The sequence below is a fragment of the Ascaphus truei genome, chromosome 7, assembly GCF_040206685.1.
Source record: "Ascaphus truei isolate aAscTru1 chromosome 7, aAscTru1.hap1, whole genome shotgun sequence".
Classification (NCBI taxonomy): Eukaryota; Metazoa; Chordata; class Amphibia; order Anura; family Ascaphidae; genus Ascaphus; species Ascaphus truei.
Window position 1 is genome coordinate 53672947 of NC_134489.1, and position 27125 is coordinate 53700071.

General features: G+C 40.1%; 1 protein-coding gene across 23 annotated transcripts in view; it reads left to right on the top strand.

Moving 5' to 3' along the window:
• The window catches only part of GULP1 (GULP PTB domain containing engulfment adaptor 1), a 479313-nt gene that overhangs the window by 440426 nt on the left and 11762 nt on the right, over positions 1–27125 (top strand). For 20 of the 23 annotated variants that reach the window (XM_075608428.1, XM_075608427.1, XM_075608432.1 and 17 more), the window contains 3 exons: positions 14169–14396; positions 16527–16668; positions 20590–20684. In XM_075608428.1, coding sequence (XP_075464543.1) covers positions 14169–14396; positions 16527–16668; positions 20590–20684 — 465 coding nt within the window. The remainder of the gene's footprint in view (positions 1–14168; positions 14397–16526; positions 16669–20589; positions 20685–27125) is intronic. The other 3 variants (XM_075608444.1, XM_075608449.1, XM_075608448.1) reach the window with 1 other exon arrangement.

Here is a 27125-nt window from a genome sequence, read left to right on the forward strand (position 1 = left end):
TATATTGTGGACATACACACTTTGCAATTCAGCTTAAACGTCACGGTACACCTGAGCAGCAGTGCTTTCAATCACACACTGCGCTCTCTTGGATTTTGGCATATAGATATTCAAGATTGCCACTATCATACTGTGTGATAGGACTCCCTGAATCTGTGAACTATGTGTTCTACCTGCATCAGGGTTCCCTATTCCACAGTATTTTTATTCCTAGCTACCTAGTAGTCCAGCTTATATGAACTACTTATATTTTATTTGCGTTGCGTTTATAGGAACCTTAGGCACCAGTCACCACCTTTTGTGGTAGCTTTTACATACCTAGCTGCAACTACTCTGCAGTCTAGCTACCATCAGGCAACAATCAGCGGCTCCTACCATATAGGGAGCTTAGTACTGGGCCCTATGAGTCAGAGGTAGCTATTACTATACCCTGATACTGCTGCTGTAAGCCTGTATGTTCAATTTGGGGTGACTTTTCTTTAGGGTGGGTTGGGGTGTATAAGGATATATACATATATTTGACATCTTATCCTTAGCCACTACCTCTTTTGGTACTATACCCCCCCCCCCTAGGCACTAGCTGTTATACCATCTATTATTACCGAGTGCCAGAGCCTTTACCGTTCCTCTCTCCACCCTAACTATTTTGGGGGTGGTATTCAATAACCCATTAGGATTTAATACTATTTTAACCATTAAACTTTAGTGTTGTGTGTTTTTGTGGGTATTCCCTTTCCCATATATCCTTTAGTACCTTTGACTTCTGCAATTTGTGTTTTTACTAGAGTGCTAGTCACATAGGGGTCTCTTCCGCCTACCTAGTTAAGCGGCACATGTTGTTCAGTCTCTCCTACCCCTGGCACCTTCCCCTTTTGACTGCTGCAAGAGCTACTCCCTTCCCCCTTCCCCCTTTCATTACGTGTTCATTATCACACTGATTACAATGATTTATAGATGTATAAACAGAAGAAAAACCGTGGTTAAGTTTCGGTGCTTCAGAGATGTAACGAGGTGCATATGAGTCAACTTTATACATTTTGGGGGGCTTGGGGGAATTGTTATATGTATTGTAGGGCTTGGGGGAATTTGTATATGTATTCTGGGAAATGTTATATGTATTTGGGGGCATCTGTATATATATTGGGGGCCTTGGGGGTATTTTTATTTGTATTGGGGGGTTTGGGGGATTTTTTATATGGGTTATGGTATTTTTTATATGTATTGGGGAGGATTGGTTTTTTTTTTATGTGTGTGTGTGTGTGTGTGTGTGTGTGTGTGTGTGTGTGTGTGTGTCTATGGGGGGTTATATGTATTGTTTTTTTTTATATGTATTTTGTATGCATTTGGGGGGGTGGGGAAGGTTGTATATATTAGGGGGGGATTGTTTTGTATGTATTTGGGGGTGGGAAGTTTTTTGCATTGGGGGTGGGACATTTTTTGGTATATATCTTGTGGGGGGGGATAGTGTGAGGGGGAGGGAATGAGTGAGCATGGGGTAATTGATGGAGGGAGTGGAGAAAGGGGGTGAGTGAGGAAAAGAGGGAGTAAGAGTGAGACGCAGGGGAGAGAAATACATGCGAGGCAGGAGAGTGAGAGCGGGTGAGGCGGAAGGGAGAGAAGTACATGGGAAGAGGGGGGAAGAGAGGGGGCATGTGAGATGTGAAATGGGGGGGACAGCTCGCAATAACGCCGACACAGGGGGGGGACGGGGACCCTGCTTAAAATGTTTGTCCTGGGCCCCACGATTTCTGTTGGCGGACCTGACTTTTATGATTCATTTTTTGCCTTTTAGATGTAGCAGACATTATTGCTACCACTGACGCATTGCAGCGGGACATACACAATGCGCCATTGTTTTGAATTAGCTGGGCAGGGTGGACTTTTTCCACTGTCACCAAACCCTTTTTGCTTGGCATTATGTAAACAAGGGTGGCCATATCAACATAGATATCCCAACCATTCAAACATAGACACAATCTTGCTTTTCCTTTCCCATTTACTGGTCTATAATATGGCAATAAAGACCAGCCTGGACTTCTATCACGCAAGTAACCTGGAGTCATATGAGAGGGATAATAACTATGGAAATACAGTATTCAGTAATTGCATATAGGAGACTAGTTGCGGCTCCTACTACTCATCTTCCGATCGTATAGAAAGGCATACAGTTTCCATCCTCCTGCATTTACCATACAGATGCAGCGTCCGTTATTCGGACACTTCACGTGGTGTATACCTCGGAATACCCACATCATGGCGCGTGATTTCTTCCAACTGTACCGCCTTAAGACGCAAGTGCAGGCGAGTGCAGAAAATTGCATTTTAGTGTTCTGGTGTTTAAACACCTGACATTGACACAGTAGCACAGTAGCACAGTACTGTACACATTACAATTCATTAATTTCATTGCATTTAATTGTACACAATCCATGAAATTCAAACAAAGCAACCGCTATAAACACGTGTGCCTGGGGTGATTGTCTGCGTTAATGCCGCACATGAAAACGGCTCTGTGATTTGTTCAAATAGCGGCCGCTGCATCTGTATAACCTCCTGTACCATTTGTAAAAGAACATCCCAGCTGCTAATTATAGCAAATAGCCTTAAGAATCACACTGACCTACTCCTCCCACAGTATCTTAGGGTCCCTTTCTCCCTTCATTTTACAGTAGATTGTCAACTTGTAGGAACACGCTTCTTGTACCTATCGTGCCAGTGTTTATTAATGTTATAATCCTATATAAAATTGAAGTTGAATTGTTTTCAAACACCCATTGTACTGTGCTGCTGAATATGTTGACATGTTAACTATTATAAATAGTAATAATCAAAAGCGTAGACTGTGTACAATAAATATACTCTGGGTTGTGGTTTAAGGAGAAGCATATCTCCAGTTATCATTTTAGTAAATGAAAATCCAGAATACCTTTATTTAAACTCTGCTTCTAGCTATATACTGTAGATGATGATACATTTTATATTATTATCGCCTACTGTATTTATAAAGCACCAGCATGAAAAAACACATATGGTCAATGCTTAATATTTCCATTACTAAAAGACTCTGAAGTTATTTTTTTGTGTCACAGTCACATTACGTGTTATGCAGAATTTGTAACTAATTTGGATGGTCCTATTAGAACAGCTAATGTGAACTTTGAATTTCTCTTCACGATGTCTTTAGATGCTCATTTAATCAGAAGCAGCTTTTCTGCTAAGAATAATAACCAGCCAATTCCCACAAATTATTTGCGGTTTGTGCAATACTTTCCCAGATGAAGTTATAACATGCCAAAGCAATGGGGTAAACTCCCTTTAGATGGGAAAGCTGACTTTCACAATGACAGATGCTTGCTGTTTCTTTTGTAGACAGGAATAAATGAAGAGAGTATTATAAAATTATAGTTTTTACGATGGAAAATTGTACTGTATGTTGCCCATATGATCTCATCTAGAGATACAGTATGTCTTAATACTTTACAAGATCTGCCTATCTCAACCTACAATGTCATTTTTTTCATTCTGGGTCTTATCCATTAACATCACTGTCATTTAAATCTTCTGTAGCTACAGTAGATGAAGACTTCACAGAATCGGTCTCTACAGCAAAAGATTGTTCAAAATTACTGATAAAATCAATGCATAATATGTGTTTTAGTATTTAGATCCTTCAAAGGTTATAATCTTTTTCATTTCAGAATGAACCGTGAGTTTTAACTGATAGTATTTATTCCTTTCTTAAGGGCTGTAAAATGTCTGCTAGTTTTTCTCATATGTTTTTTTTTCTATCTATGTATTAAAGGAGTATTACATTATTTGTAATGGAGGTTTTAAAAAAATAACCCAGAGGTTTGAATACTGTTCCGCTATGATGTCTCGTAGTTTTCTCTGAAACATTTTTGGACTCTGCACCTTTTAAGTCAACCTACATAAACAGTTTTTCTGCCAATGAAAGAGACATAAGTAATTATCATTATTATAGGATAACATATTGTCAGGCAGTTCATTAGATCTTACACAGTCTTTTGGCTACAAATGTGTGGTTTCCTTTATTCAGAATAAATTATAGGAGTCTGCATGTCTGCAATTGCAAACTTTTGTCATGACCACTGGTCGCTTCCTATATCCATCTGAAACTTCTTGTACATAACCATCCAACTTTTCCTACTTATTATGGATTCTCTGATGTGTCAGTGAGTTCCAAAAGTGTTTCATTTTCCACCTTTTCCTATGCAAAATGTCCCTGCTTTTAACGCATTCCAATGGAATATTATCTTCATTTTCCTCTTAGGTCTCCCTCATAAGCGCTTTTGCATGTTGGCCAGTTCTTAGGTGTAAGGAAACAGAAAGACATAGAGGCCCATATTTACAAAGCAGTTTCGATGCTGGAAAACACATTATACAGCCCATTGACTTAAATGGGGTTTCATGGCAGCAGACTACACAGTAAATATGGCCCAGAATGGATCAATGAACTAAAATAAATAAATGGAAGTGATCTTTTTAACATTTTTATTGCCGGAGGTTCGATGACATCAGAGTGATACTATCGGCAATCACATGATCACTACCTCTCCCTGGCTGAAGGCGGTGGTTGGAGCGGTTAGCCATGATATGACATTACTTAGAGTCTCTGACATGCCAAGGCGTGTGCCATCCAAGTATATCACAAAGGCACTCAAAGTGAGGGTGTAATCCCACATAGCCAAAAAAAGAACCTTTTGTATACAATTTAACCTTCTAATTGGCTTTCCTGAAGTAATCTAGCCATTGCAAATGCAATGCTTTGGCTTCAAGTATTTCTTTGAACTGTAATTCAAATTGTATTTCTTTGGGGTCTCTAAATGGGGAGGTGTTTGTCATTAAGTATTATATTTACTTTTATCTAATCCTGTCATTGCAAGAGAGCCCATTAAGATAAGGGGGGGGGAGATATTGAGAGGCTCAGGCTGGGCAAACTCTTGTTGAAAACACATTGACATCAGACAAAATGGAGCAGCCAGAGGAAATTAGCCTCCTCTGCAAGTCCCAGATTACTATATATACTAACTAATTTACATTATTAATATTTTTAAATATCTATAATTGTCTAATTTGGGGGGGGGGGAGGCAGTAACCACCCACATTTACCCCTTTAACATGTTACTGGCATCAGTACACATTCATCCTGGTAGTACCTTTTTAAATTAAATTTTATGGGTGGCTCAATCCATTAAACCTTCGTTTCTGGGGACACCCCAGGAGATATTTGTAGTTATTTTGTGCACGTTTTGACACAAACAATTTACAAATATTTGGCTTGTGTGTCTTGATCTGTGTGGCTGGTTGATTTCAAGTGCTGGTTGTATTAAGTGTGCAGTTAGAACTAGAAGGAAAGGAAAGAGAAGTGCTTTGTATACTAGGAGGGGTGGGTGAATTTGGGGAGTATGAAGTGGACAATATATTCGGGGACAATACAAGGAGCTTTCAAAAGAACTATTCATCCCAGCGGAGTTGCAAGTTTTCTATTGGCTGCTGAACCCTGGCCCCAGCAGCCATATTGTTTCCCCAGTTTGTCCATTGGAAACTTAAAGCAGCAATCCCATATATATATGGACAAACTGGGGAAACAATATGGCTGCTGGGGCCAGGGTTCAGCAGCCAATAGAAAACTTGCAACTCCGCTGGGATGAATAGTTCTTTTGAAAGCTCCTTGTATTGTCCCCGAATATATTGCCACTTCATACTCCCCAAATTCATATATATATATATATATATATAGTGGCAAACGGCTCCTTTTGTGTAGTGCTGGCGGTTGTCCAGGCTCTTCACGACACAGTCATCTAGGGTTTAATATGTAGAAAAGGGGGACAAACGTGTATACACACAAGGGCCACTCAGCCCTCAACCTTCAGCGGTTTATTTCTCCATTAGTGACACTGAACATTTTAAAAACTGTCACTTTAAGAACAAAAGAAATCATAAAAGGAAACATCTAATCCTGTTAGGAGTCTAACTTACATGCATATCCCTAGCTGCAATATTGGCTGGCTAAGCCAGTTATCAACTTTAATTAACAGACAGAGATAACATTGAGTCCTTAACTGTCAGATTGGGACAGCGTCCCAATAGATCCTCAGTTGCTGCAATATGTGGGGGGGGGGGGGGGGAGCTGTCTACCCCGAACTGGATCCTGGCGAGCAGTTTACTCCCAGCCACCAGTCTCTAAGAGAGAGACTGGAGTAGCAAACCTCACTGCAATATATTCCTGTTCCTTAATTAGGAGAGCAGGTGAGGGAAACCAGAACCATTGTAAAGTCTGGTATGGATTTCCTATCCACCAGCCTTAGTGACTGTGAATCTGTGGAGCGGATCACTTCCATACAAAATCTGCACTTTCTTCTCTAAATCAGACAGAAAGCTGCCCACTATCCTGGGACTATGTCCCAATATCTTATCTAAATGGGGAACTACCAGTGACCGCCAGGGGGTCTCCCAGTTTAGAGATTTAAAAAAAAGCTTTGTGTCAGATTCTGTCGTTTTGAACATGGTGTTTCCTACTATACATTTGGTCTGTATTATTTGGGAATAGTTTGGCTCTCTTTTTACAAGATAATTGTTTTTCTTGTAGTCTCTGTTTTTATAGTATCAATTTTTTGTAAGTTTAAACAAGAGGGTAAAGTATACTATTATCTAATAGAGGAAGCATACTGTATGCACTTTTGCAACTTGTGTTAATCTTATTTTACCAGCATGTCATATTATACTTTGGCAGATTTCATATGTCTAAAGAGGCTTTGCAAGCTAAAAGGTTGCCTAACAAATGCATAGGTTGAATTAGATCTTTTTACTTTAAAATTGAGCTTCTCTAAAGCTATTACTTACAGTAGCTTATAATTATGGTTATATTTGTGTGAACATGTTTTAACCTTTACAGTGTTGGGTGGCGGGCAGCAGCAGAGTGCCACCAGTACTAATGCATCATGTGACTGCTCCTGGAGCAATCACATGACATTCCCAGGCACAAATGCTGTTAATGGAAGTGCAGTAGGCTTCACATCTGTTTACATTTAGGATGGCTACCCTGATCTGCCACATGCAAACGAGCAAGTACCCATGACATACTATACCTGGAACATTCTAAGGAGCTTATTCAAGTAGCTTGGATAAATGACTTAACGCTTGTTTTGCATTTGTAGCTATTCAGACAGCTTTGATAACATAGCATGGCTTTTTAACGATCGTTATCACTCTTGCTCTGACAAGTCGTGCAGTAGCTCAAAAAATGAAGAAACTCGCATGTTTTGCCAGTAACTGCTATTCAGGTAGCTTCAACAAGCACATCACATCTTAAACACGCTTATTTGGTTTTCGTCACCTAAAGGGTGATGAGATGGCAATTGTGATTTTCCTCCGTTGGGGGGGGGAGAATTGGGGGACGGGACTTCCTAACCTAATACGTATCTCCATTTTCCCTGTAGAGGAGGAAGACGAGAGTCAGACCCAACAGGTACCAATGTCAGACCCATCATGATGCACAAATGACCGTGGGCCCCTGTGCATGCGCAGAAGTGTCCTCGGGCCTTGGGGCATGCGCAAAAGGTTCCGCGGGCCTGCGGGCGCATCACGCATGCACAGAGGCGTCCGGCGCGCATGCGCAGAAGGATCCTCGGGCCTCCCGTACATCGCGCATGCGCAGATGCCCCGGTGCGCATGTGCAGAACGATCCTCTGGCCTTCTGCGCATTGCACATGCGCAGTCCTCAGGTGAGCATGCACAGAAGGACCCTTGGGCCTCCAGGGCATCGCACATGCGCAGAGGCCTCTGGCACAGCACTAACACTTGGGAGACAGAACACAGAGACACATAGACACACGCATAGACACTCAGTGAGACTCACACACAGAGACTCACACACAGAGACGCATACAAACACAGAGACACACACATACACACACACAGAGATACACACACACACACAGACACAGACAGACACATAGACACAGACACACACACAGACACAGAGAGACACACACACAGACACACACACAGACACAGACAGACACATAGACACAGACACACACACAGACACAGAGAGACACACACACAGACACACACACAGAGACACACACACAAAGAGGAATTCAAAGTACTTATAGAAATGCAAATAGCTAAAACAGGGGACGGGGGGTGCCGAGCATGCGCATTCTAAGTCTAATCTCTTTGAGTTTTATAACTGAAATTGTGTTTTGATTTTTAATTAAAAACATCACCATCACAAATACAATTTCTTTGACAAAACAGTGACAAAAGACAAAGAAGTTTCACTTAAAATGCAAGTGCTCGGCACACACACTTTTTTTTTTTTAACATAAATAAGTTCTGTAGTATTAGATAATAATTACTTTTTTTTTAATTCAACTCTTGATGACATTTTCATCCATTTTAAAACATCCTTTGATTTCTATAGCAGGTTTTAGCACACTTCCCAAGCAGTACAATATCTTTGCAAGACTTTCTTGTTTGTGATAATTTTTCCAGCAGTTTACAGTTAGCTGTAAACTGTACCAATGGATAATGTTACCTACTGTAACTTAAGGATACATTGTAGCTGCTGAATTATACTGACTGAAGCAGCCATTTTGTTAGACACATTCAGGATTTTTACAATGTACAACAGGAGCACCAAACGATTGCCAGCTAAAGTAAGAATGTAGAGTTATACATTGCACATGCTTTACATACAGTATAAAAATAAGAAAAGAAAAAGGGGAAAGCAGTATTTTTGCTTTGAAAGCAGACCATTTTCACTTTCTGGTTGCCAGTTCAATGTTTCTTGTGCATTAAAATGAGCACATCTGTGACACTTGAGACCATGACAGTGGAGCTTCTGAGCACCTGGTTTAGTTCAATGCTGAAGCTGGTTCCTCAGTGATGGGATTTAGCCGGTTCTCACCGGTTTGTGTGAACCTATTCCTAAAATTTCACAAGTTCGCCGAACCGGTGCTTAATTCTCTAAACTTGGGCAGGCGTCTACCAGCATCTCCTGGCATCTTTCCCCTGCAAATCTTCCTAATATGGATGCTGCGTTGCCATGCCAATGGGAACGCTACGTGATGCCAGTGCTATGACAACGGAATGCTACGTGATGGCACAATGTAGCGTTGTCATGGCCATATGGAGAAGATTTGCAGGGGAAAGATGCCAGATCATGCCACCCGCCCGCACAGGTGAAAGTGTTGCAGGGGGAAGATGCCGGGAAGACTCTGCTGAAGGTAAAAAAAAGAACAGTTTACTAAAAATGTTGAATCCCACCACTGTGCTGCCGTTAATAGTAGTGTTGTGGGTTCTAATGCTGTTGGGTCTGACACTGGTATCCCCTTCATCACAAGATTATTTAAAATCATTGGTTTTAAGAATATATTTTAAGATGTATGACTCATTTAATTTACTTTATATATTCATTAGCATTAGGAAATTGCATATTTTGGTCATTTTGCTTGTAAAGCAACTACAAATTAATGCGTTATGTCATTTTTGTACCAAACTGTGTGTATATCTATATATATATATATATATATATATTTAGCTTCGATGTTATCACAGCCACATAGAACGTGTTGGCATGTTCCTACTGTATGGTATGAAATTTATGTAAAAACTGTATTCATAACTGGAGAGGTGTACCTAAGGCAAGGTACACAAAGGATCCCAAATAGTGGCGCACTGCGGACCTATTTATGTAATAATATGGTCAGAAGCAGCTGAAATTCCTAAATTAAAATCATTTTATTGTAGTACATTAGTGGTTAAAATAGATATACATCCAAGAGAAGGACATATACCTAGAGACAAAGTCCCTCAGGGTAATAATCCATATAGGTAAGTCCTGCTTAGTGTGGTAAAAGCACAAGATATATGTCAAAATGATAGCCTATTGTGATGGTGGGAGGAGGTTAGCATATGGTGGTGGTGGGAGGAGGTTAGCGTATTTTCTGAAGGAATGTCTCAATATACTGACCACATAGATATGTGGATTAGATATATTGATGATATTATGTTGCTATAGAATGGCAGCAGAAAGAAACTGGAAACATTCCTGATTTTGTTGAATTCAAACGAGCACAATCTCAGACTCACTTCAGAGATCAGCATGAACAGTATCACCTTCCTTGACTTAAGAATTACAAAAACAGACAACGGGTATCTCTCTACTTGTAACTACAAGAAAAAAACAGCAACTAACAGCTACCTAAGGGCGGACAGTTTCCACCCTAAACCTCTAATCAGAGGGATACCTACGGGTCAATAACTCCGTATTAGACGGAACTGTTCGGATATACTTACCTTTAAAGCGCAATCAAAAGAAATGAGAGATAACTTTTTGAACCGTGGCTACTCTAAGACACAATTAAAATTAGCGTACCACCATGCTGTTAATACACCCCGTGAGGACCTCCTTAAAAACAAAGTAAGAACTGATGGGAAAAAAGAGATCAGATGCATAAGTATAATAGCCAGTGGAAAGATATCAACTACATACTCAACAAACACTGGCATATACTTACATGCGACGAAGACCTGAAACTGGTCCTCAAGGAAAGACCATCAGTCGTCTGGAGGCGCTCTGGAAACATCAGAGATCATCTCGTCCACAGCCACTTTACTAAAAATAAAAAAAGTCAAACATGGCTCACTATTAATGGCTTTTATAAATGTCACAACTGCAAAGCCTGTGAATTCATGAAAGAAAGTAAAATCTTTACTAATATACAAAACACCAAAACCTTTACCATCAAAATTTTCATTAATTGCAAAAGCACAGGAGTCATCTATCTCATCACATGCTCCTGCGGCATGAAATATGTAGGAAAAACAAAAAGAGAACTAAGGAGACGAGTCCTAGAACATCTGGGATCTATTAGGAATTCCATAGATACCCCCGTCTCCCGACATGTCCGAGAACAACACGCAGGGAATGTGAACACTCACATTTCAAGGCATAGATCATGTTGCCCCCCAATATTCGCAAGGGGGACTGGGACAGAAAACTCTTTCAATGTGAAGCCAGATGGATATATACATTACACACCCAATATCCATCTGGCCTTAATAAAGGTTTTGTGTACACTTCTTTCTTGTAACCTTAATAATGTATTCCATAGTAATTTTCTAAAACAATTTGGCTCCTGTGTAGCCTAGCCACATTCTGTGGCCATTGTATAAACTTTATACATTTAATCATAGGGTCAGAATTTATGACTGATCTAAGTACAACATAATACCACTAGGGTGCAGTACATATGCACTACCACCACAGTGTTCGGCACAATTCAGCGTCCTTTGGTTGCCATGACAACCACAACGTATAAAGGGGCCGACACGTACGCGGCAACGCCCACCCCGGAAGAAGTCGCATAGAGCGACGAAACGTACGTCGGGTCTTTGCCAACAGAACTGTGTCACTTTGCTAAAGTTCACCTCGTCAATTAAATATATATAACTTCATTATTCTACTAGTGTAACTATAAATGCGCATATATTTGCAATCGGGTCCAAATAGACACGATTACGCTACTTTGAAAGAGTTCACCACGACATTAAATATATACATCAGTCTATGAATACAGCTGCGAACACGCAAGATACATCCTTATAGGCTGGGCTGTTCCGCATACGGGACATTATACGGAAATTAACTGTTCAGCTTTCAAAATCCCCCAATATAGGGTATAACAGACTACAATATATGCGGCATCCACCTAGTTTAAGTCCTAATGCACTTGGCGCATGTATACTTACCTTGATAATTGAAATCACTACAGGACTCGACATCAGGCACTGCATACTGAATGTCACATGCATGAGCAAACTGGTCCCATCAGATTCTGTATGAAGGCTTCTACTACTCACTAGCCACTACCACGGTTATGTCACAACCGGCTTCAAATATTTTAGAGAAGTCCCTAATCCCCTCCACACTTATCCTTTAACTGGAGACTGCCACTGTAGATATTTTCCACACGGACTGTGGCGCATGCGCAGTCCGGCACACTGCAATTTGTCTGTCTGTGTAGTATACGTTTAATATACTGTATGCACCTTTGTTCTATGCTGCCAGGCACTATCACGCTACTTTATATTTACATATTGAGGTATCATTCAGTACCTCTAACACTTATTAGATTATCTGGTATCACTAGGGACACTCTACCTATAGATATGAGAGCTTTCACAGTATCTCAATAAACTATCATTCTGACATATATATTGTGCTTTTACCACACTAAGCAGGACTTACCTATATGGAATATTACCCTGAGTGACTTTGTCTCTAGGTATATGTCCTTCTCTTGGATGTATATCTATTTTAACCACTAATGTACTACAATAAAATGATTTTAATTTAGGAATTTCAGCTGCTTCTGACCATATTATTACATAAATAGGTCCGCAGTGCGCCACTATTTGGGATCATTTGTGTACATTGCCTTAGGTACACCTCTCCAGTTATTATTGCAATTTCTCCCAGGCGGCACACAATTACCTCTAAAGGGGTTTTGAGCGAGGTGTCTCCACATAAAAACTGTATTCAGTAAGATATATTACTTGACATATAAATATATATATTTATATGTCAAGTAATATATCTTACTGAATACAGTTTTTACATAAATTTCATACCATACGGTAGGAACATGCCAACACGTTCTATGTGGCTGTGATAACATCGAAGCTACCTGAATAGGCCCCTAAGCGCATCTGATGTGCCAAGGCACATGCAGGTCAATAAGGCACTGAGGTTAATTAAAGTATTTGAAATGCCTTGATATTATTTAAAAGTATTACCGATTTATAAATAGATTCCCATTAAAAAAAACATTATTTCCTGATTTATTTGTAATAACTAAAGTCTATTAAAAGTTGATTCACTCTTAGCTGAAACAAAAACACCTTTCCTTTGTTTAATAACATCTCAACAATCTGTAAACTCAGAACGACTGCAGTTTGTACCCAACGTGTTAGTCTTTCTGACTTAGGCTGCGGTCTCAGTCAGCACTGTTGCACGGGTGTCCGGCGTGGAGGCGGCCACTGCACAGCGCTTCACTGCAATCTGAGGTCTGCGGGGAGAGGGAGAGATTGTGATGGGGGGGGGGGGGGGGTGTGGCGGGGTTTTTTCGGGGGCCATGACCTCACGCGGCTGGAACCTGGACTGAAATAATCTTTGTTTTCAGTAACTAAGAAATGGTCCATTCACTTGACTACTTTTCCATGCACTCAACCAAACGAAAGACATAATGGTTGTCTGCAAAATAAGGGCAAAAGTGGAGCAAATAAACTACATTAGATTTACAGTATAGGTCCAAAAACTCCCATTGCCTTCAATTGGATTATCTTTCTTTGGTAAATCTGGAGCACTTTCTTGCTCCACTTTTGATCTTATTTTGCAGCAGAGAGACCTGGCTACATATATCCCTTAGGAATATATATATATCAAGAGGTTCATGTTTGGCGCATGCAACGCTCATATTCTGAGCCAAATGTGAATTTACGCCACCTTTGAAGTGACGGAGAAAACCAACACACAAAAAAAAAAATCAAGAAAAGTTACTCAAAATGCACATTTTCTAACACATAGACCCACGTCGATATACAAATATAACCCAAACCTAACTCCTCCCACTTGCTCCATAAATCCTTCATCTTGCAGACAAACCCAAAAAGAATGCCACTAAGATTAATACATAGACTTTGCCTGGCACAGGTATATTTCAGCACGAGTTGCAACAAAATAATGACTTTGCACCAACATTTTGCTTTTCATAAATAAATCCCTTGGAGCCTTTTCTTAAAATTATACAACACATACTACAATATATTACATTGTACAGTATTTATAATATAATATAAATAAAAAACAATGAATTAACTGGTTTCTGTTGGTTTAGTTTAACAGTATTTTGACTTTCAGTTTTAACCTAACAATGAATTCATAAAGGCACTGCTGGTTTTAAAAGCTTTGCTTACCTGATACCCCAGATTATTGTAACTACTATTTTCCTCTCTGTCTATTTTCACATCAGCACCATTCACATTTCTTGTTATCTATCTGAATTATATCCTGTTTTTGCATATATTCTAGTACTACTTATGCTCTCTACACTATTTCTTCTTTGATTCCTTTCCAGCTGCTGCACATACAGTCCGGTATTCAGCAATGTGCACTTGAAAGACCCTCTACATTTTTCTGGTGTAATAACGAAGCTTCAGTTCCATGTTTAGATATATGCTCTATAACATTCACTCCTATGAGCTCTCCTGACTCTAGACTATCAACAGGACTGCATCTAACTCCTCCACCTTCCAAAAATGCTCATCCAAAACCAAGCAATGAATACAGCATCCCAAGGCCTCGTGTAATCCTACAACAATTTTTCTTAGTCTATTAAGTGTTGTCTTGTGCATTAGTTGCATGCAGTCATTCTACATTGTACTATATTGCTAGAGAGAAAATATTAATGGAATGGATACCAAGCATATTTAGTAGATTTCACCTGCCCATTTCTTCCTATATATTGCACTTATCACCAATAAAGCCTACTGCTATTCGTAATCCCCGATAACATGGCGATAAGAGAAAAATCACCGCTTTTTTTTGCCAAAAAATAAAACGTTATGGGGTCCCTGAGGTGTCCGGGGGTCCTCGGGTGGTCCCCGTGGGTCCCTGCTAACCTGCGGTACCATTCCTCTATTTAAAAAATCAAAAACCTGGCCTACATTTCAATACATACACCTCCCTCCCCCCACCAAACACACACAGTACAGTAATGTGCAAAATAGCTATTATCCAGATATGGATAATAGATTATTTGCCCATTATTAAACACAACATTAGCCAGCCAGCATAAATAAAGTAAATAAAAAAACATTCTACTTACCCCTGCCAACATGAAGGGCGTCCTCGTCGGCATACTGCAAGACTATGTCCTCCGATGCCAGCAACAAGACATAATCAAATACAATCTAATGGCCCCTAGCCCCTTAATCAACTTAGCAGTTAATAACCGCTATAGTAATTAAGGGGTTAACCAACCCTCCCCACTACCCACCCGGGAGGCCTAACACCCACCCCGGACCCACTATACCCATTGAGTGGCATAGTAGTACATCATACCCATTTAATATGGGCATGATAAGCTATTATAGCAGTCATTTGTCACACTGATACAAAAGCATGAATGTCAAAAATACACAATATTAAAACAGATACAACAAAGACCTAAACACCCATAAACAAAAATTAAAACCACTAGCCAACCAAGCAATTAACTACATAAAACCACTAGCCAATCAATTAAATAAATAAAAACTACTAGGCATTCAATAAAATAATTAAAACCACTATGCAATCAATTAGATAAATCATACCACTAGCCAAAAAATACATTTAATACCTACCTAAAAGAAGTAACCAACACAACAATTAATTCATACAACCACTAGGCAACACATTAATTAAAACCAGTAGCCATCAAAATACATCATTAAATACAATCGCTAAACAATCTGTAAAAATAAAAAAAACAAGCCATGACAATTCAAATCAATTTAATCTAAACAATAAAAAGAAATCGAAAATAAAAAAACAGTCAATAGAACCGTGTAGTTTTCAGGTCCGGGGACCTGAAATACAGGCCCTGTTATTGGGTGCCGGTATCTCCTATGCATGTAAATGTCCTGTGTCATGTGACTGGGTCATTTACATGCATAGGAGATACCGGCACCCCATAGTGGTATGGGGGGGGGGAAGATATACTGGGATAAGTTTATTCAGTGCTTTCCTCATGGTACCATCCAGTAAAGGAAGACTCCTTTGGCTCATATTTACTAAGCAGTCTTCTACTATAAGACACCTTCTGGCACTGGAAGAGAACATAGCCCCTTAACTTAAATGGGTTGTAAGATGTATTCAGGCTCAAGAAGGTTCCTTAGTACAGCGGTGTGCAAAGTGGGGGTACGCCCCCCATGATTTTTTTTTTGGGGGGCGCGGGCGTTTACAGAGGCCCCACGCTTTTCCCCTAGGCATTTAAATGGCGGGGGATAGCGTGAGGCTTCTGCAACCTGAACTTACCGTGGTTCTGAAAGTTTGCACCCCCCTGCCTTAGTACATAAGACTACTTAGAAATTCATGGTCTTCAATTAAATGGCTCGTTAGGTGTCTTTCAGCATCAGAAGGTGTCTTGTGGAATAGCACTGCTTAATAAATATGGGTCACTTTGTTATTTGTTTAGAGAAGTATAATTTTTTTTGGAATGTTAACAGTTAAATTATTAGGCAAATCAGCTCTGCTGTCAGTAGCTTCTGTGTTTGGATTTTTTTTGCACGTTTATTCCCTTAGCACTTCAAAGAGTAGAAGATGAAAGCATTGTGCAAAAACTGTTGTGCATGTCTTGAATCAAACATCTGCATGCTGAATGTGATACACTTAATAATAATAATGACATGAAATATGATAATAGGGTTAACATTTTTCATATTGATTACAGGCAGGCAGCGTGACACCTATATCACCCTCCACTGACATCTTTGATATGGTCCCCTTTTCTTCCATCTCTCCTGAGTCAACGACACCTACGCGTAATGGCACACAACCTCCTCCAGTGCCCAGCAGATCAACAGAGATCATCAGTAAGTTCATGATAGCTTTATAATGTTACTTACCCATTGTTTATGTTTTGTTCCTTTCTTTATTTTCATTATATATACGTCAAATAAAAACGGCATCCCCACCCACTGGAATGTTAATGAGCCAAGAGGACACAAAGATCTTTTTGTTCACAGATGCAACAGATTCAATCTCAACCACCCCAGTGTACATTTGCGTTGCCCCAAAGGTGTGCAGCAGAAGGGCAGCCAAAGGGTGTGAGCCGTTTGTTGCAATTCGCTGCCGTTCGCTGATGTTTGGTGATGTTAAAGCTGCTCTATTTCAATCTGAAACTCATAAGCCCTTTATCCCTTGTACCCAATTTTCCAATTCTATTTGTCCATGAAATGTCTGTGAATTCACTGTATAACCCTGTTCTTTTACTGTAACCATGTATTTTTTATAACTCTGTGCCCAGGACATACTTGAAAACGAGAGGTAACTCTCAATGTATTACTTCCTGGTAAAACATTTTATAAATAAATAAATAACTGCCATAGGGAGGTATTTAAACTTGTTTCTGTTCCTATCATCTATTGTGGCCATCTTCTGGGCAGCATGCGTGAATTTCTGTATCAATTGGTCCCCATCTTAGGCCGCACTTATAGTGCCAGCGACGACGATGCAACCGATGACGTCACCCGTCGTAATTGCGAAAGTTGTAATCAGGTTTAGAGACGTCGCTGGCTACAAGGGGAGTGACGTTGGGAAGGGGGAAGGCAGAGGGGCTATGTGATTGGCTTATAGGCAGTCACATGGGGTGACGTCTCTGCAAAATCAAATTCTAGTGACAACAAGTATTTTGGTAGCGCCGTCCTGCCGTCGCTCCATCGCGTCCCCTATAAGCACACGCGATGACATCAATACAATTGTTTTGAAGCGATGTCGCATCGCCGTTGCCGGCACTATAAGCGCAGCCTTAGTTTAACCATTCTATAGGACATTGGCTTCCTCTTTGATAGAATATCGACTTCTGTAGTATCATGGCTATGGATGCCAACTGGATGGGACACTTTCACGGACTATAAAATAACAAACAGGGACAGGGAAGCATGACTATACACTTATATATATATATATATATATATATATACATGGGAACATATTTACATTATTATTAGTGAGGCTCCTTCAACTGTAACTTCCAGGAACATAAGTTCTAGAACCTTCAGGCTGACTATATATACCCCCATGGTAACAGAACTAGTCACGATGAATACAGAGGGAGTGACTTCTTTCCTACTAAGTCAATTTATGCCATGTGATAGAAGAGGGGCGTTACCCTGTGCGAGCCCACACAGTTAATCCCTTAAAGCCATTAACCCCTTACTTGACATAGTAGTCCCTATATATACAAATTTATGCAGGCACCCGCCGGTCTTATAAGTGAACAAAATTTGATTTATTTAACATTATCTCATATATGTATATATGTATATATGTATATATATATATGTATGTATATATTTTACACACACACATACAGATGTAGTTTACTGGATTATATTAATAGTATATCTATAGTGCATATTACTGTTGAATTGATGAATTTATTTTGAGGTATACTGGGATATGTTGTGTTATTTGGAGAAATGCACAATATATATTATGCATATGATAATGGTGAAAAGCAGGGTTGCAGACCTGTCTAGGACATGTGAATGTGCTCACATCATATGAAGTCGCCGTTCTATTTGCGACAAAACGCGTAAGGGCGCTATTGGCAACAGTAAGCATCCAGCTCACTGAGCTTCTGTTGAATCGGATGGGAACTTTTGTGCTGCGGAACCAAGTAATCATGGGCAGCTTCAGCTGGGGGGCCGTTGAGTGAACGCACATCACGGAGGTGCCCAGCTGTAGGAAGAGACTTAGGCTGCAGTCCCAGTAATGTCTGTAACACGCGCGCCCGGCGGGGTGGGTGGGGGGGCGGTGCGTGCACAGCGCTAACCGCGATCTGCGGTCTGACAGGGAGAGAGGGAGCTTGCGACGGGAGGGGGCGTGGTCGGGGATTTGCCAGGGCTTGGCCATTACATCACGCTTCTAGTTCGCCCTCATTGGGTGAACCGCCGGTGGGGGTTGGCCACGCCTCTGTCGCAGGGTTTGAACTCAATTTCATTGAGTTGAAAAAAAACCTGCAGCACGGCGCGGCTGCACCTTCAGCGGGAAGGTGCATACTGGGCCCTTCCCCATTGAGGGGCGCTACTTACACGCACAGCGCACGCCGAGCCGTGCGCTGTGGCAGTGACTGGGACCGCAGCCTTACACGTATTCAGCCACAAGACTTCAGTTCCTGACTGACGGAAATACTACGGATGACTGGTGTTCTTGTTCAATGCGCATGTCCTACCTCAATACTGTGAGTTAACTGATTTTAGCTTGTGATTAATAAAGCCTTAACTATTTACACTATAGAGCCTGCACTGTCCCTCTTTGAAAACACAAAAGACACAGCGCACAACGCTCATAGTGCATTAAAAATTATATTGAAACAACCAATCAATAGAGTAGGTAATGTTCCCTGATACCCTGATGAAGAAACCCTTTGGTTTCGAAACGCATTGGAAAGTGTGCTAGTATTCTGTCTTACTACTGTGCCTAGTATTACGGGCTGGTCCGGCCACCGGGAGGAGGTTTTGCGACGTGATTTTCGGTGCAACCCTCCAGTGACGTCACCAACCCGGAAGTGAAGGAACGGAGGACAGCTAGAGGAATCCAGCCGGCGTCGAGCTCCGTTTAAAGCGGCCACTCTCACGTGAAGCTGCGGATGTGCTGGACTCTGTTTATATGCTAGCGGGGACTTTGTAAGACGCCTTACCTACCCATCAGGAACCAGGATATCACGAAACAGCTTCAAACACCTTTGATGACATCTGATCCGGTTTACACGTGGTGTATGGGTAACAAATCCCTGATATGCTTGTATAATATCTCTTTGATGTACGCACATTACCTACTCTATTGATTGGTTGTTTCAATATAATTTTTAATGCACTATGAGCGTTGTGCGCTGTGTCTTTTGTGTTTTCATCTATATATCTAGGGGGTGTTCTGGGCCATCCCTGCCATCACAGCTGCAGACGCTCTAATTTGCCTAGTGTTTGTTTAAGGTCACATATTTACCTTTATATATTACATCACTAATCACTTCACGTCTTTGAATTGTTTAATTAGTTGCGCACTGATCTTTCACCCTCTCAACTGTCCCTCTTTGTCTTGTATATGTTTATATATGTATAACAATTAGCTTATTTCAATGAGCTTACAATCTGTCACATTGGATTTTGAACTACAGTATATCCTTCCATTTCAAATACTGTAGTAATCTGTACCATATGCTACAATGAATAGGAATAGCACACATAAAAAAAGAATTGCAGATCTGAGCTTGGATGAATTTATTTTTTATTTATCTCTAGGTTATTTCATCACTTTGCTCCGACCTTTTATATACTCTGAAGCCTCTTCCCTTGAATCGGAAAAAAACTTTTCTCCAGCACCGAGAAGCAGCTTCACAGTATATTAAACAGGACATATGTTGGTAACAAGGAAATCTGATCTGTGACACTATTGTAGCTAAAATGTGAGGCAATGTCTTGCCGTTAAACCTGTTTATTTTCAAGGACACTGTTTACTCCCTTTGTCTTTTGTATAGGTTGCCAAACAATATGATTTTTTTATTTATTTATCAATTAATTATATATCATGTATTAGTTAATTAATTAAGTTGACATTTAATCTAACCCACAAACTGGTGTATTAAGGGGAAAAAAATCAGTGTAACCATAGCTCTTCCCTATTCTGGCACCTGAACTGCTCAGGCTGGCTGCATATGTTACTCAAACATTACTACTTACATTATACTTTGAAAGATCAAGTGTTACATTTGCTTTTATTCTCTCTTCTAGAAAAGGATCTTTTTGGAGCAGAACCTTTCGATCCATTTTGCTGTGCAGTGGGCGACTTCCCCCCAGACATACAATCGAAACTGGATGAGATGCAGGTGACAGTCTACTAATATTATAATAAAGAGTTCCCTTGGACCTAAAAGTAATCGTCTCAAACCATTCTGCTGTGGCCCATGTTGATCTACGGGGTGACACAAATATGATTGATAGCAGGATATCACATCAAGGGACTGAGCAGAATGGCCACCCCTTTAACCAAAGTATGTATGCAAAGTCTTTTAGCTGGATATGTGATTTCAGTACTGAGGGGCTCTCTGTACTAAGGTAATGTTACATGACCCACATATTATATTGGGATGACTCAAATTCTGCATCTACAGTATTTTTGCCATATCCTGAGTCAATCTGTGAGATCTGATTGTCGGAAATATCCATGCAATGTGCCTCAAATCTAAGGTAGGGTAACAACCTTGTGACCTTTGATGCAGATTGTAAGTAGAAAATAGTGTGTTGTATCAACGCAAATTTGTATTTGTATTAATACAAATACCCCCAAGGCTATGCTTATAGAGCCGGCGATGGTGAGGTCAGGCTGTGGTCGCTGGAAAAATCAAATTGAGATAACTTCCAGCGATCACGACCAAGCCATCACACCGTCGTGTCGCGCTTACTATAAGCGCACGCAACGGCGGAAATGCATTTGTTTTGACGCGGCATCGCCGGCACTATAAGTGCAGCCTATGTGTTGTGTCCCTTCAAAGCAGCTTTAGTTTCCTGGAAATTTATTTGTTAAGCACATTGTTATGATGTTTTCACAGTATATAACTGTGATAAGATTCTGCGTAGGTTTCAACAGCAATAATTTTACAGAATATCACAAAATATTTCTTAATCATACGTATAGTGGGGCTTTTGAAAGGAAGAAGGTGCAGGAATCCTGAGGCAAGCAAGAATAATTAATTTGTGCATGTACAGTATGTATAATATATAAGTGATTAAGAAATTATTAGATATGGGACTGGAATGCTAAGAAATGCTTGGAAATGGATAGACAGTGTTTCTACCACATTTATTTCTTTAAAGCTAAATCAATTACTGTATAGTAATTGTATTATATATATAGCTTTAAATAAACAAATGTGTTAGAAATACTGTCAATCCATTTCCAAGCATTTCTTAGCATTCCAGACCCATATCTAATAATTTTGTAATCACTTAATGGAGTTTCTGCTGAACCACAAATAAAAGGTGCCGGCACTCAGTTCCCCTAGATAACAGTGCATATGTCATTATGGGTAATGGATTAGCTGACATTGTGTCCCCTATTTGCATAATAGAGATGAACAACTAACATCTTATTTAACATTTAGTTTATTTTAGGCCTGCCATTATACAAGCCAAGTGCACTTTTAATGTCTCCTATGTAACCATGATTTCTGTTTCTCCACATCATATCTTCAAACCATAATGTAACTCTACTACAGCTTGTCTCAGGGCACAGTAACTTTGCATTAAACATAGAGAAGGAGTGGCTCAGTGAGTAAAGACACTGACAGGCACTGAGTTTGAAGCAGTGGAACCTGTGCCTTAGGCACCAAAAACATTGATTGTAAGCTCCACGAGGCAGGGACTGTGTCTGCAAAATGTCTCTGTAAAGCGCTACGTAAAACTATTAGCGCTATACAAGAACATGCTATTATTATTATTATTATTATTATTATTATAGAAGCATAGATTTTGACGGCAGATAAGAACCACTTGGCCCACCTTCACTGCCCATTTTCCTATCTTCAAAACCTTTCCCTATCTGAACCTCAAACCCTATTTGATCATTGGCTTTCTTTTGTATTTATGAAAGCCTTATGTCTATCCCAAACATGTTTGAATCATCTTTCTGTATTATAAAACATACAGAACACCTACAAGCTCATATTGAACCCCCAAAATACCCACAACATATATATATAAGCCTATAAGTTTCGCAGAGGAGTGCTACTGAGCATGGCAATATATATATTTAAAACCAGAGACATAACATAAAACACAGACAAAGCTCAGTGCACATCCAGAAAAACTTATATACGGTACAGTGCCTAAATATACATGTATAAATAACTAATAAATAAAATGGCCTTTTAGTTTAACATGTTGGCCAAATTGTTGTAAGCCCTTGAGCCAACGTTTCAAGGGTCCCTACACTAATATAGATTCTTAATAACCTGTGCATTGCCCACCTTAAGACACACTTGCTTAAAGAAGCATATGAATAGCACTGTGGCTATTCTGAACACATAATACATAAAGCTTGGCCCCCTGCAGACGCACTTACCAGAACTCCCTCCTACTGTCTCTGTACATTCTCCCTACCTACCAATTAGACTGTAAGCTCCTCGGAGCAGGGACTCCTCTTTCTTAATGTCTAAAGCACTTATTCCCATGATCTGTTATTTATATTATCTGTTATTTATTTGATTACCACATGTATTACTGCTGTGAAGCGCTATGTACATTAATGGCGCTATATAAATAAAGACATACAATACAATACAGGAAGAATGATTTATAATAAATCTGTCAATATTAGTTGCAAAAGTTCTTAGTCTGATTGAAGATTTTATTAACCTGTACATTACCAGGAAAAGCACTCTGTAATAGATTTGTCACAATCACACTGTAAGCAGGCAAGTTCCCCTGAGAGTGGGAGATGCCATGGAGTGAGCTGATTCGAGGGTGGCAACCTCCTACCTAATTGAAGCTCACCCCCTCCCACATTTAAATGGTTAAAAGCTCACTCCATGGCATCTCCCACTCTCAGGGGAACTTGCCTGCTTATAGTGTGATTGTGACAAATCTATTACAGAGTGCTTTTCCTGGTAATGTACAGATTAATATAAAAGCTTCAATCAGACTTAGAACTTTTGCAACTAATATTGACAGATTTATTATAAATCATTCTTCCTGGCAATGCACAGGTTATTAAGAATCTATATTAGTGTAGGGACCCTTGAAACGTGGTCTGCCGTGCAGTTGGCTCAAGGGCTTACAACAATTTGGCCAAAATGTTAAACTAAAAGACCATTTTATTTATTGGTTATTTATACATGTATATTTAGGCACTGTACCCTATATAAGTTTTTCTGGATGTGCACTGAGCTATGTCTGTGTTTTATGTTATGTCTCTGGTTTTAAATCTTTCTGTATTAGCCACTACCACGGTTGTTGGGAGGTTATCCCATGAATCTACAACGCTTTCTGTAAAGACGTACTTCCTCACATTTCCCTTTTGCTTGCCATCCTCCAACGTTAACCTCTTTGCAGGCAAAAAGTATAGGCAAAGCAATATCTTGAGCCTGAAATGAATAGGTTTACTGTAAAGAACAAAAAAAAATAGACATGTCTTTGTGACTTTTTATTATCTGTTATCTAAATATGTCCTGTTGGTTATTTCTTCTGATTTCTCTTTATCTTTTTATGCTTTCATGGGATTCTAGCGTCAGCGATGGTTAGTATTGTAGATAATGTCACTACTGTAAATAGCATCTTTCATAATCACTGCTATTTTTTCTACTGTAGTGTATGCTTGATTTATTGACACTTACCATTTTATTTTCCAAAAAGGCTGAATGAAGGATGGCTACCATTAAAAAGATTTATGCCATGGTGAATGAATGCAATAATTCCCATAAGGACAAATAAAAAGTAAATGATAATATTCAAATTGTGTATAATATTGTTCATTACTCATAGTAACTTTTGGGACTACATATAGAAAAAATTATTTTCTGTCAACGTTGCAATATTAAGAAATGTAAATTAACATATTACAATTGAATATTGCATAGTGTAGCTATGATATATATTATTTTAGGTCCTATTTTTTTAAACAATTATTTTAATAGTATTTATTACAGATTTGTATATTCAGTTTTTGGTTTGAGAAGTGTCGATATGAGGAGTTATAATGCACATATTATAATAAGATGTATCACGTTCAATATTTATATTATATATTTTTTTTGCTTTTTCTTACATTACATATTAGAAAAGATGATAGTTATGTTTGACCTGAAGATCATGTAAACATTATCATTTTTGATAGGAAAGAAATACTGTAAGTAAAAAAAAATATCTTAAAGCTGTAGTTCAAGCAATATCCTTCTGGTGTGTTTTTTTTTTTTAATAAATCAGTTTTGTACTATGAGAAAATACTTGTAGCAATTTAAAAAATAAAACAATTTTAAAGTCATTTTAATGTATTCTAATATAACAGGCATTTTTGTTCCTATAGCAACCATATACAAAGTCACACCCCCTTACCCTTCTGAAACAGCCCTTTTTGAGCCCTGCCCTCTCTAGCATTGAACCAATTGAATCTATTGCCTGCTTGGTTACATGATCTTCCTCACAGAACTTTGGCCGTCAGTGCAGCAGAAGATTACCTAAGACGCATTTAGTGAATTTTAGTGATCAATTACAGGAGAATGGATTGATCAGCAACTTAGCTAATCACTTGTCAGTGTGAAGATTGTATTGATGCACATATTGAATGAAAAAAAATATATATTTTAAATGACAGCTTGAACTGCAGCTTTAATTGTGATTGAATATTTATAGCAACGTATTTATCAGTGGAATTTTGTTTAAGAAATCTTGCAGCAGGCAGACTTTAGACAGCATAGGGAGCCACTGTTATATTGTAAATGTAACGGGTATTCCCCCACCCAATCGCATATAGAGTGTATGTGAGGGGAACCTATATGTTACCAGGTGCGTTATACCTGTCAGGCTCACAGAAGGCCTGAGCCTCCGCTAGTGAGAGCCTGGGGTGAGTCTCTGGAACGGTTCTTCGGTCAGCGCCCCCACCTGTGCAGGAATCTAGAAGTGTAGAATGTTCCCTACACAGGACCCGCATATAGTAACCACATACACAAGAGTATAAGTATAACTATTTACTATATGCAGCATCAACATACACCATACACGTGCATTAACCATATGCTATCAACTCAATAACTGTAACGCTCTGTACCAAAGTCTCAAATGTCAGTTACTCCTGCTTAGGAGCGTATACCCAGTGCCCACCACCGTGTACTCCCACACCGTGACCACAGTATAACCCCTTTGTCCCGTGGTGAGCGCTGCCACTATGTGTGAATACTCTGTTGGTGCACTTTATTACAATACCTGCCCTGTGCAGCGGCACCTGGCTTTAAAGGATCTTCACAAAGGATTCGGCGATTTCATGCATGACATCCAGGATCCACCCGCGTGGTGATCCGTCAGGGGCAATCCCACTCTGAAGATAGTCCAGCTCTCTTACTGGTGTAGGCTTGAGCCCAAGCCTCTTGGCGGGAAACGCAGCGTCCGCTGTGTCCCTAACTAGCAAACAGCTAATGGGGCAGGGTCCATAACCTAGGGCCTGTCTTTACAGCACCACAAGTTATAAGGGGCTCAGGACCTAACTGGGGCCTATGGGGCTGCTGGAGTATGCAGTGGGTCACAGACCCCTGCACTCACCTCCTTCCCCTAGCTCTTCCTGGTCTTGACTGCTAACGTGGGCTCAGCGCGCGAAATGTATCAATCCCTCTGTGCAGGGAGATATTACAGCCCTATTGGCTCCCTGGCATCACGTGGGTCGCTGCTGAGGCTCATGGGACTTGTAGTCCCTTCCAAGAGCCTTCCCTGGTAGGCTAGGGTTTGCGCGCTATCACCGCGCAAGAGCAATGTCTCTGGCTGGCCGCCGCATCTCCGGCTGTACTGCGCATGCGCGAACTCGCGCAAGATGGCGGCGCCCTGCTCGGGGAGCCGCCGGGGACTACCGGAGCGCTCCCTGACTGGCCCCCACCCTCCAGAAGTGCCGGCGGATCTGTCGAGTGACCCCCGGCAGCGGAGGTAACGAGGGGGGGGAGTCGCGGGGCAGAAGGGGACCTGGCTGCATAAAGATAAAGTAACAATATGTAGTTATAATTTCTATGTTAACATATTTATTTTTAATGACTTTCCTATATTTTATTGTCAAAACAATGATAGTATTTTATACATACAGTACAGAATTTATCATTGCAAACACATCTCCAGTGAACATATGTACTCGCATGTTTTTGTAAGTGTGGCTTGTCTGACAAAAGGGAACCATCAAACTGTAGGGAGTATTTTCCCATAGTTGTCAAATTAGCTTAAGGAACATCTGTACTGTTTGTTTTAGTGTAATCCTTTTCAGGGATAAGCTATTTCCAGAACGACATCTTGTACAATTATTTATGTCAAATTCGGTATTCCCCCCTTCCCATTAGAGCAATAGCTATACTTCTGTTTCATGTAACGAAAACACAGAGAAAAGTAATTTATTAAGCAGTATGCCAGTTTATGCTTACATCCGCTAAAGATGAGCGGATCCAGATTCTTGAAATACAGACTCCCTCGGACATCGCCACCACAAGCATAGTTAATTCCAAGGGTCGGATCAGTGTGCTGGGCCCGGACAGAAAATTATGCAAAACCTTGTCTTAATTTCCAGCTTGGCTCTTATCTCCTTC